Raw genomic sequence first — 12079 nt, forward strand, 5'->3', positions numbered from 1 at the left:
AAGCTAGCATATTAACCTCGCTAATGTTCGTCATCAACAACAAAGTTTGTGTCATGTAAGATTTGGTCAGGTTTGGGTACCATTATATAAAATCACCTGTGATAAAGATAAGCTAGTTTATTGGCAGTTGACGTAGCAGCTAGATAATGGCAGTAGGACATCTATGAGGTTTTTCCTACAGGTGCTCGGTGTACTAAATTAATACCCTAATCATTTTATTTCATACCTGTGACATGAATCTTAAAATCCAGCTTCTCATTCCCAACTTCACAGGTGTACTCTCCTGCATCCTTCTTCTCCACACTGTCCAACACCAGTTGACGGATTTTGCCCTTCGTCTCCACGTGGACGGTCTTACTGGAGATCAGCTGTTTGCCGTCTTTATACCATTTCACCTCGGTCTTAGAGTCGCACACTTCACAGCTCAGCGTGGCTTTCTGAGAGGCAGAAACTTTCACCTCCTTCTGATAGGTGTCCTTGTTGATAAACATGGCTCGAGTTTCTACAAGAACGATCAGTAAAAAGTTTATCACCATATAGAATTATTAAACCGGCCAGAATATTTACAAATGCCAGTACGTAAATATTTGACAGCTGTGGTTTTGGATAAAAGCGTTCTATTTTGTCCAGTTCTACTCTGGTCACCTCCATTACGTTGTTTCATTCTTTATGTTTTATACTTTTTTCCTACTGTGTTCTATTCTACACTCTCCTGCCCTCTACTCTGTACGCTATTCCGTTTTATTCTGTTCAGCTCTACTCTGTTCCAGTTTATTCAGTTCTACACTTTTATTCTACGAATAAAGTGTAAACCTAAATTTCTATAAAAATCGTTAAAATGACTGCATAGCCTGCATATTTAAATTAAATTTAAACACCAGCTCATAAATACTGCACATGTATGCATTAAAATACTTGTTTAAGCGACATTTATGCCCATTGTTTAATTTTGTTAGTAGCACTCCACACAAGCTTGCTCCGCTTTTGGGAAATTAGCTCTGTCCGTTTACTTTTTTCTTTTTTCTTCCCCAGACTAATTAGCGCTGGTTTTTACCTTGTATTTTGACCCTGAATGTGACCTTGTCCTCTACCGTCTCACATGAATAGTGTCCTTCATCGCTCTGCTTGGCTCCTTTGATAACCAGCTTTCTCTCTGTCCCCTGGGACACCAAGGTCACTCTGTTGTCCTCCGCAATTTCTTTATGCTCCTTCTTCCACACAACAGTAGTTGTAGGCGACGCCACCTCACAACTCAATGCCACATCACCCATCAATGGAGAAACCTCCAGGGGTTGAGTCTTGGGCTTGTTCACAAACTTCGCTGCTTCCTCTAAAGGGAGATTAATCAAATAAAATAAAAATTCCTGGACGAAGTTATTTAAATGAAATGTTTTGTGAGGCATTTCTCTACGATTTCTCTCATGCCTTCTTAGCAGAATAAGTAGGTGTTCTTTCTTAAGCTGGTAGTTTTTAATCACACCATCAAGATCTGATTATTTCCCCCGAAAGAACTGGAAAATGAGTGTATTATCAATATCACAATATCGGCGTTTTAATAAGTCATGTCCGGTCACCCTTGTATTATAAATAACGGTTTACTTGTGCGTTTTGGATAGTAAAGGGATCTTTTTAAAAGGGTTCCACTTGAAACCACTGGGGAAGTGAAAAACCGTTAAGGGTACTAGATTTAAGCTTTCTGTAAAAAAAAAAAATAAATAAATAAATAAATAAAAGAAGAGGAAAGAGAATATAGGCTATACGCCAACCTTCTTTCATTTCAAATGTATGTTGAGATCATCTTCAACATTTCAGATATTTCTCAATAGGCAAAAGATGAATTTTTTTTTTAATCCTCATATTAGAATCTAAAGCTAAAGCTTAGCTTTAATTACCTTTAATAGCGAGCTGGATGGACATCTTATCACCGTCACACACACACTCATACATCCCTGCATCCTCATGAGTCACGTTATGAATAGTCAGCGTGCGTTTACATCCCACACTGGACGCCTCATACTTTTTGCCCATCCTCAATTCCATACCGTTCTTCATCCAGGAGACCTGAGGTCCATAAAGACAAGCCCAAAGTTGATTATTTTCCCCCCAACAGCATGCCCCGAAGTGTCATACAACAACAATTTTCCAAAAGAACGGCACACTTTTTTTTTTTGTATTGTTTACAGTTATAGTTGTTGTGGAATGTCCAAGAAACAAGTTAGTTCCTGTTCTCACTTACTACAACTATAAAAAGTAAACTCCTCCATCCTGAAGACGTCGTGCCGACACTGGAGACTCCTTCCATAATGTTTTAATCTCCTTAATGAGAACCGATAACGTATTAAAACGAGCGCATTAACTGTAAATAAACCTGCGATTTGCAGCTGCACTACTGTCAGAGGTGCTGTTATAGAAAATGAATCGTTATATACTGACCAATCAGAATCCGGAATTCAACAGCAACGTTGTATTAAATGATGTAATGGAGATTTTAATTATAAACACCACACACACACACACACACACACACACACAAAATACAACGCCAGAACCTGCAGTTACCTGGACACTGGCGTCTGAGACCTCCGTGTACAGCTGGGCAGAGGAGTGAGCGCTGAACGTGAAGATCTCCACTTCAGAATATTTCTTGGTAAAACGTGCCGGAGCAGCTTAAACGGGAATAAAGCCTTTATATAAAAAATATGCTTTAATACAAAGACCTATGCGACATTTAATCAGTTTTGTTAATACCACAGTCGGGACTTGCTGTTATAGATTCTGTTAAATTCATCAGCTTTGGTTCGTTCACAGTGATGCCGCTTCTTCACACCACCCTTTGACTGATTATTCTCCACTGCGGTTTATTCTTCAAGTAGTCTTTAAGTAAGTACTAAGTATTCTTCTTACCTTTTACACTGAGAGAGCAGACGCTTTCAGAACCTCCACCCACGAATTTGACCTGAGCTCCATCCAGTGCCGTGGTCACCTCCCTGATCACCAGCGTGTGAACGGTCTTCGAGCGAGTGATGAGATAGTCTGCGCCGCTGCGGATCAGTCGGCCGTTCAGCGTCCAACTTCCAGAGCACGCCGCGGAGAGCTCCACGCTGAAGGTGGCCTCCTCGCCAGACACGGCGGTGCAGCTTTGCAGACCTGACGTCACCGAGGCGGTCGGCTCTGAACAAACATAGGACGCGATCAGCGTTCGTGAGATCTGTTTTGGTACTGGAAAATACATTCCTGAAATATAATAATCAATAAAGTCCATTTACCGAGATAATACGTTCCAGGAACCTCCAGATAGGCGCTCTGACCAAAATTGTTAACGGCTGAAATGCGGAACTGGTAGCTGCTCTCCTCGGTGAAGTTGCTGATGGTGTATTGGCTGGTCGACACGAGCTCCATTCCCGTGACTCGAACCCACGTCTGAGCTCCGACCTTCCTCCTCTCCACCACGTAGCCGTTGACTGGTACGGGCCGCTCGCTGTCTGCCCGAGACCAGCTTAGAGTGATGGAGCTGTCCGTCTTGTTCAACACAATGGGTTTGACCGGGGGATCTGGAGGATACTTCCTCGGTGCTATGTCATGATGAAATAATAATACTCAGCAATAATAATTATAATAAAATGTATTAATGGAGCACATTCTATATATGTGGTAGCTTGAAATGCTAAAAACATGGTATGGAGAAAAAATATTAATACAAAAAATTAAAAATCACTGGAAAAATAAAGATATAAAATAAAATAAAAGTGAAAATATAAATCTAAATGATTATATATATATATATATATATATATATAAAATATAAAAAATTTTCTCATCAGCAAGTTTCATGTTACATTGCCATCTCTGTGCTATGGTTTGAAGAAAAAACTGCCTGGAATTCAGTTGTTTAAATTAAATGAATATTTAAAGCGTGGAAATAATAAACAATCGCTAAAAATGTAATTTTTCAAAAATGTTGATGCAGGACAAACACTGATGCCTAAAATAATTAGCAAACACTTGAGTTGGATGTTAGTTGTCCTCACCAGTTACTGAGAATCGCGTGGAGGTCTTGCAGTCGCCGGCAACGAACGCCACCTCGCCCGAGTCTTCTGCAGTGCAGTCCCGGATGGTGAGCGTGTACTGTTGAAGCGTGCGAGCAATAATGACCCTGGAGTCCTCCTTCAGCTTCTCTCCATTCCGGGTCCAATAAGCATCTTCAACCGGCTGCTCGAGCTCCACGCAGAAGATCACTGTATCGCTCACCGGCACGACCGTCCTCCTGGGTAACTTCTTGGTGATGTTTCCTGAACATGCGGATGCACGTGAGAAACTTTATATTGGTTATAATATTAATTTAAACCTCTGAACTGCCGACTCAGCCTGATGTACTCTCAGAGCCATGCTTTAATTGATGGAAAATGAACTTTTAGTACTCTTTTAGAACTCTTAGTACTATACCCAGAACAGTGAGCTCAGCTACAGTGCGACTCCCTTCCTTCATTTCGCAGATGTAAACGGCGTCGTCGTTGGTCGTGACGTTGTGGATGGTGAGGCGACGCAGCGTGCCCTCCTGCTCCATGCGGTACTTCGCATTCTGCTCCAGGCGAGTCTCCTCCATGAACCAGGACGCCTGAGTGCTCGGTATGGGCACCTCACACAACAACATGGCCGTCTCCTTCTCCTTCACCTCCACGTCCTGCAGCTTCTTCTTAAATGCCACTGTTGGCTCTAGGAGAGCAAAAACAGAATTAGCATACTGGGAGGAAGGCAAGGAAAGGATTCGAACTTAAAAGCATAATAATCTAATAAGACTTGCAGGTAAAAAGTCTGAAGGGGAATTTTTGTATGGTATTATATACACTTTATGATGTATGCTTAAATAACCGTGTGGTGTTGGTACGAGCATAGAATTTTCGTGATTTTTCAACACTGAGTGCATTTTATTAGACAGGTTTTCTATGGGGTTCAGGTCAGGGGACTGGGATGGTCATGGCAGGACATTGATTTTGTGGTCAGTAAACCATTTTTGTGTTGATTTTGATGTATGTTTTAGATCATTGTCCTGCTGGAAGATCCAACCACGGCCCATTTGGATCTTTCTGGCAGAGGCAGTCAGGATTTCATTTAATATCTGTTGACATTTGATTGAGTCCATGATGCCATGTATTCTAACAAAATGTCCAGGTCCTCTGGCAGAAAAACAGCCCCAAAACATTAAAGATCCACCTCCATATTTAACCGTGGGCATGAGGTACTTTTCCATATGGCTACCTCTCTGTGTGCTCCAAAACCACCTCTGGTGTTTATCGCCAAAAAGCTCTATTTTGGTTTCATCTGACCACAGAACCCGATCCCATTTGAAGTTCCAGTAGTGTCTGGCAAACTGAAGACGCTCGAGTTTGTTTTTGGAACTCTTTTGTTTCAAACTCTTCCGAACAACTTGTGGTGATGTAGGTGACTTCAGATTGTAGTTTTGGAGACTTTCTGACCCCAAGACGCGACTAACTTCTGCAGTTCTCCAGCTGTGATCCTTGGAGATGTTTTGTCCACTGGAACCGTCCCCTTCACAGTGCATTGAGACGATATAGACACACGTCCAATTCCAGGTCGATTCACAACATTTCCAGTCGACTGGAACTTCTTAATTATTGCCCTGATGGTGCAAATGGGCATTTTCAATGCTTGTGCTATTTTCTTATAGACACGTCCCATATTGTGAAGCTCAACAACCTTTTGCCGCACATCACAGCTATATTCCTTGGTCTTACCCAATGCTATGAATGACTAACGGAATTTGGCCTATGTGTTATCGCATATTTATACCCCTGTGAAACAGGAAGTCATGGATGAACAATTTCCCATTTCTAATCAACCAGGTGTGCTTAAAAAAAAAAAAAAAAAAAAAAAAAAAAAAAAAAAAAAGTAAAATATCAATGGGATATTAAAGATTTTTTTTTGGATAAATGTGTTGTGTTTGCAATTGTTAGATTTGTGAATTTTTTGAACAAAATATCAAAAGGTTGAACAATATAGACAATTATAAATAAAGCTTCGGTTAATGTGGCACGGGCGTCAGTGTCAGATGAGCTGGTTTGAGTATTTCAGAAACTGCTGATATCTTGAGATAGTCCCGCACAGCAATCTCTAGAGTTTACACACAATGGTGCGAAAAATAAAAAACATCCAGAAAATTCTACGGGTGTTGATGAGAGAAGTCAGAGGAGAATAGCCAGATTGGATCAAGCTGACAGGAAAGCTATGGTCACTTAAATAACCATTCTTTACGACCACGGTATGAAGAAAACCAACACATTTTTACACCGATGATGTGGAGCATCTGCTGTACCAGTCCCTGGGAATTGGCTGTTACTATAGAAATGGTAACATATTTAAATGAACGTTGCCGTAATAGGACATCAATCGATACCTTCTGATCAATCAGAATCAAGAACTCAATAGCTCTGAGTGAAAAATAAATATCAATTACTTAGAGATCTGCAGACGTTTGGTTTTCGGAATTTTTTTATTTTTATTTATTTTTTATTTTTTTTTTTAGAAATAACGGTAACTTGATATTATTATTATCCCTAAAAAATTTTCTTCCAGACGTGTTGCAATATATAAGCAATTAGAAACAGTGATGTCAGTAAACGAGCATTTCACACTCTGGAATAATCTGAAACATCACTGACGTTGCACTGATTATAGCTGGGACGTGTGGCTGGCATTTGCTTGAGGAGTGAGTTACTGTGACCTTTACCAAACGTGCTACCCAACGTGCTAACTACATCATACCTGAATACATGCAAGGGAAACTTCTAGAACAGAACAGAACCGCTATCATTACCGGCTAGCAACCAAACACATGCAGAATTTATTTGCTTATTTAAAAGCACATCATTCTCAGGCTACTTGGGGCATTTATTTTGGTGCTACTGCCTCGCATTTGTCCATTTGGTCGATGAAAGCGAATCAAATGGACTCGATAGAATACAATAAATAAAACAGCACAAAATGTTTATTCGGAAAAGCACTGGCGTCTGACAGCAAGTCACCACTGACCGTGCTCAACAAGTGTGAACAACTCAACAGGTGTAAAAAATAGCCGCAATGTGACACCGTCCTAAAGAATGATGGTGGCATACGATTATGTTGTGACTGCTCCAAGACCTGTTTCACCATCTCTGAGAAATGCTGCCAAAGATGAACTGTAAACTGTTCGGGGTACAGCTATAGAAGTTCTAACGGCAGGAAGCAAACTTGTCTCGGATCCATTGTTAACAAAAACGCTTCATCGCCTCAGTGTGCTTTTTAATATACACAAATAAAGTAAATTATTAAAGCTGATTTTCTAGTGACCAGACAACAAAGCCTCAATGCAAAGGACTGCAATTCATTCAAAGATTTAGACATAGTCTCCTTACAGAAAACTTCACCAGATCAACTACTACACACGTTTTTTTAATCCATTGATATGGAGCATCATTCATGTCTGGCGTCCTTTCCCCTTCGGTGAATCAAAGGCAAACAAATCGAACAGTCCACATACAAACTGTGACAGGGGGAATGCTAAACTCATAACAGTTCGAACATAAAAGCTTTGAATAGTATGGATCTGGCCTAGCTTACCTTTCACAATCACCAGAACAGCGCTGTAGGTTTGTCCAGCTAAGTTGGAGGCGTTGCAGGTATAGAGGCCATTATCACTCTGCTTGCAGTACAGTACTTTGAGAATGAAGTTCTCTGCTTGGTCCTCATACATGGTGTGCCTACGACCCTCGCTGATGTTCACACCATCCTTCCTCCAGATGATCTGGGGTTTGGGGTGGCCCGTGACAAAGCAGCTGAGCTTGGCGTGCTTGCCCTCGGTCACCATGCAGGTTCGGGTGAAGACGCCTTTGGGCAGTTTGCCAGCCAAAGCAACGACCCGCCGCTCCTGATCGGAGGCAAGGTCCGACTTGCTAAGCCCTTCTATGATATTAGACGAGGAGGTCAGGGAGTGGCTCTCGGTCGTTCGGAAAAGGGAAATATCCTTACACATCTCCTCTTTGCGCTTCTGCAGGTGAGACAGGAGGGAGGTGCTTTTGTCGGCGTTGAGAAGTCGAGTATCCTGTGCGTCCACCACCAGAGCGGCGCCAGCTTGCGCTCGACCGATGGAGTTCTGAGCCCGGCAGGTATAAGTGCCGCTGTCCATATTCCTGACGCCCTGAATCCGCACGGAGCTGGACTCGCTGTCCGACGTGATCTTGATGCGATTGGTCTCACCTAGATAACGACCGTCCTTCTCCCAGTCAAATTTGGGAGCGGGGTGAGCTGCCACACGACAGAAGAAGGTAACATCACCGCCCAAACCCACTCTGGTGGAGACGGGCTTCGCCGTGAACACGGGTGCTCGATCGACCAATGTTGCTGGAAGACCCACCTTCAGTGTCACAGCTGCGTAAGCTTCTCCGACATTATTCTTTGCGCGGCACATGTACTGCCCGCTGTCCTCCAGCGTCAGGTCATAGATGGTGAGCCGATACACATCCCCATCCTCTATAGTTTTGAAGCGCCCTCCAGTGGAAATGCGCAGTTTGTCTTTTTCCCAGGTGACAGCAGGAACAGGGGTCCCCACAACGGTGCAACTGAGAGTAGCATCCCGACCCACACTGAGGGAGAACGCTTTGGGCCGGGTCAGGAACCGAGGAGCTCCTCCAAAAAGATTCTGGTCCATAACTGGCTCCTGTAGACACAATGATGGACATGAGTTTGGGTGGGGTTGGGGGGGTAGGTATTTTACACAGCTGATATTTTTCAAACGCAAACGATTTTATTGGCTTGATTATCCTCGTCTAAGGGAATGAACTTGCACCAGATGAGGATACGACTTACGGATATATCAAGATCCTGTTTGCTCATATGAGCATCTCCATTTTAGGAACATGTCAACACCATACAAAATAGGTTTACTGACTCAGTCGGCTGCCGAATTAAAAACGCAAGTATCAACTCGTATCAACAACTTGCCCCAGAGTGAAAAAAATGGGGGGAAAAAATATAAACTGCACGAAATACGAAAAAAAATAAAATAAAAATAAAACTGGTGTAATAAAAACGTCACGTATTTCACATGAAATGCCAGAATGCTAGGTTATACAATAACTATACAAATGGTATATATTTACAAATAAAATTACAATATCATTTAATTATTTGTGCTATACTCTTAAAATAATGCATACCCCCCCCAAAAAACGAGTGTTTGCTACATTCACACACATACTCATATTAAAAAAATACAAGTGTTAAAAGTAACAAAGTCTTTAACTAGATGCAAAGTTACATTTAAGAAAAATAATTTATAAAAAGAAAAAAGGTTGAATGATACATAGTGTAATATAATAATAATACTACAAGGTTGAGTGTAATAAATAATAAGAGAAGAAGAATACAAACTGAAGACAAAATGTTTTATGTTCGTCTTTGACTAAACAGTTGAGTGTAATGATACACACTTACTAAATAAACTGTAATAAATTAATAATAAGAAGAATCTCTCCAAAATAACACCCCAGCCCACTAAAAAAAAAGGTTGTGTTAAAATTAATACAGAATTAGTCATCTTTAACTCGACACTACTGAATCCCAAAACTACAACACTAATAATGATAATAATAATAATAATAATAATGATAATAATAATAATAGATAAAGATGGGGGGGGCGGGTGGTTTGACATTTGTGGCGTTAACTCTGGAGCTCGTGTCTGAAAATAGCCTCAGCTGTCCGCGAGCGTCTCGCTTTATTGCCATTTGTAGAAGCGGCGCGCGATCAGCTGCTCGATAGGACAGTCATCAGGACAAGCGCTAATCCGGCCTCAATTTTACATTTATTTATTTCACTCATTAAAAAAACAAAAACAAAACCTAAGAATAAAGCGCTTTCCTGTCTGAGCGCCGCTCAGTGCGCGAGCAAACACTCAACACCACAAACTTGGGCTTAAGGCAACTTCGGCTTTATATAGGCGACAGTAGAGCAGACGCACGCGCCGCGCCACGACACAGCAGAAAATGTCGCGTGAAACTTTCCCCAGCAGTCACGAGACTCGAAAAGCTCGCACGTCTTACCGTTCCTCAGGCGCGTCCGAGCTGTCTCATGAAGTCCAGAAATATCCGAGTGACTATCCGGGGGAATAAATAATAATAATAATAATAATAATAAACAAGCGAGCACAAACAAATGAGGTTAGAAAAGTGGTGAATCCGCTCGCGCGCAGGAGTGGTGCTGAGGGAGGTGCTGAAGGAGGTGAGTGTGTTCAGAACAAGCGGAATGTGGTGTTGGGAAGCGAGCACGGCGTTATCCCCCCCCCCACCACACACCCCTCAGACTCACTCATTCTCTTTTCTCTGCAGCCTGACAAATGGCTGGCGCGCTCAGATCACATCGGTTCTGCCTCCTGTCCAAAATAAACCTGTCCCTGAACAGGTCGCCTTCTCCGCCATCTTACAGCTCCAAGCCCATGAGCAGGACCCCACTTACCTGAGAACCAAACACTGTACATACAAACATGTGGAAATCTTAAGTCTGATGAATTAAACCATTAATAGAGCATCTAGAACACTTTAAAAAAGAAAAAAAACTTTAAATCTGTTAGTTCAAGATGTCATTATTCCAAATGAATAGCTCATAATAACATGTACACTATACACCCATAACATTAAATCCACTGACCGATGACGTGAATAACGTTGATTATCTCGTTACAGTGGCACCTGTTGAAGGTGGGATTTATTATGCAGAAAGTAAACAGTCAGTTCTCGAAGTTGACGTGTTGGAAGCAGGAAAAATGGGCGAGAGTAAAGATCTGAGAGACTTTGACGAGGGCCAGATTGTGACGGCGAGACAACTGCGTCTGAGCGTCTCCAAAACAGCAGGTCTTGTGGGGTGTTCCCAGTATGCAGAAGTTAGTACCTACCAAATGTGGTCCAAGGAAGGACAAGGGTCGTGGGCTCCCAAGGCTCACTGATGCGCTTGAGGTGCGAAGGCTAGATCGTCTGGTCCGATCCAACAGAAGAGCTACTGTAGCACGATTTGCTGAAAAGGTTCAAGCTGGTTCTGATCGAAAGGAGTCAGAACACAGTGCATCATGGCTTGATGCGTACGGAGCTGCAGAGCGGTCAGAGTTCCCATGCTGACCCCTGTCCACCTCCGAAAGCTTCTATAATGGGCACACGAACATCCGAACTGGACCATGGAGAAATGGAAGAAGGTGGCCTGGTCTGATGTGGACGGTCGGGTGCGTGCGTGCCGCTTACCTGGGGAAGAGATGGCACCAGGATGCACTATGGGAAGAAGGCAAGCTGGCGGCCTCTTTCAGCAGGAACAGTTTGAGGAACAGGAGTTCAAGGTGTTGACTCGGCCTCCAAATTCCCCAGATCATCTGTGGGATGTGCTCGACAAACAAGTCCGATCCATGGAGGTCACACCTTGCAGCGTCTTGGTGCCAGATCCCACAGCACACCTTCAGAGGTCTTGTGGAGTGCAAGCCTCGAATGGGTCAGACCCGTCTTGGCTACATAAGAGGACCTACACAATATTAGGCAGGTGGTTTTAACGTTGATCGCTGTGTTTTGAGTTCTTGTTATTTCAACTTCACTATTTCCAGACGTTACTTTGCGTTCATCTCTCGTTCTTTTGAGTAACTTGCATTTTCAAGATGTTATTTTTGTGTTAATATCTCATTACTTAGCATCTTATGTCGACAAACTTTTTCCAAGATATCATTATATTGAGTTCTCATTATGTTACACAATGACATTTCAAAAATATTTCAAGCCAATACCTCATTATTTCAACTTAATATCTCATTTTGACTAAACTCGGACTCAAGCGGTCATTATTTTGCATTATGTATCTCATCACTTTCTATTTTGCAGTTATTTTTTAATTATCTCGTTACTTCAACTTAATCTCTCATTACCACGAGATATATCGTTCTAAGTAAAATATCTCATTTCGACATTTCAGTCCAACTTGATATTTAACAATCAACTATTCAAAAAAAGACTAGCTTATAAATTCCTCCATGTTGCGTAAGTGGAATTTAGTCGGC

The 12079-nt window shown here is 42.1% G+C and overlaps 1 protein-coding gene across 7 annotated transcripts in view; it reads right to left on the reverse strand.

Moving 5' to 3' along the window:
• Nucleotides 1-10680, reverse strand: part of obscnb (obscurin, cytoskeletal calmodulin and titin-interacting RhoGEF b) — a 56597-nt gene extending 45917 nt beyond the window's left edge. For 6 of the 7 annotated variants that reach the window (XM_053653518.1, XM_053653441.1, XM_053653280.1 and 3 more), the window contains exons 1-10: nt 10095-10680; nt 7615-8710; nt 4444-4713; nt 4029-4289; nt 3267-3572; nt 2905-3171; nt 2560-2666; nt 1893-2061; nt 1055-1330; nt 227-502 (exon numbers count right to left, since the gene is read on the reverse strand). In XM_053653518.1, the coding sequence (XP_053509493.1) occupies nt 227-502; nt 1055-1330; nt 1893-2061; nt 2560-2666; nt 2905-3171; nt 3267-3572; nt 4029-4289; nt 4444-4713; nt 7615-8701 (3019 nt within the window). In that variant the 5' untranslated portion in view covers nt 8702-8710; nt 10095-10680. Of the gene's footprint in view, nt 1-226; nt 503-1054; nt 1331-1892; nt 2062-2559; nt 2667-2904; nt 3172-3266; nt 3573-4028; nt 4290-4443; nt 4714-7614; nt 9613-10094 lie in introns of those variants that run through there. The other variant, XM_053653119.1, reaches the window with a different exon arrangement.
• Between the last annotated feature and the right edge of the window lie 1399 nt (nt 10681-12079).

This window comes from Ictalurus furcatus, chromosome 1 (assembly GCF_023375685.1).
Source record: "Ictalurus furcatus strain D&B chromosome 1, Billie_1.0, whole genome shotgun sequence".
NCBI classification, from domain to species: Eukaryota; Metazoa; Chordata; class Actinopteri; order Siluriformes; family Ictaluridae; genus Ictalurus; species Ictalurus furcatus.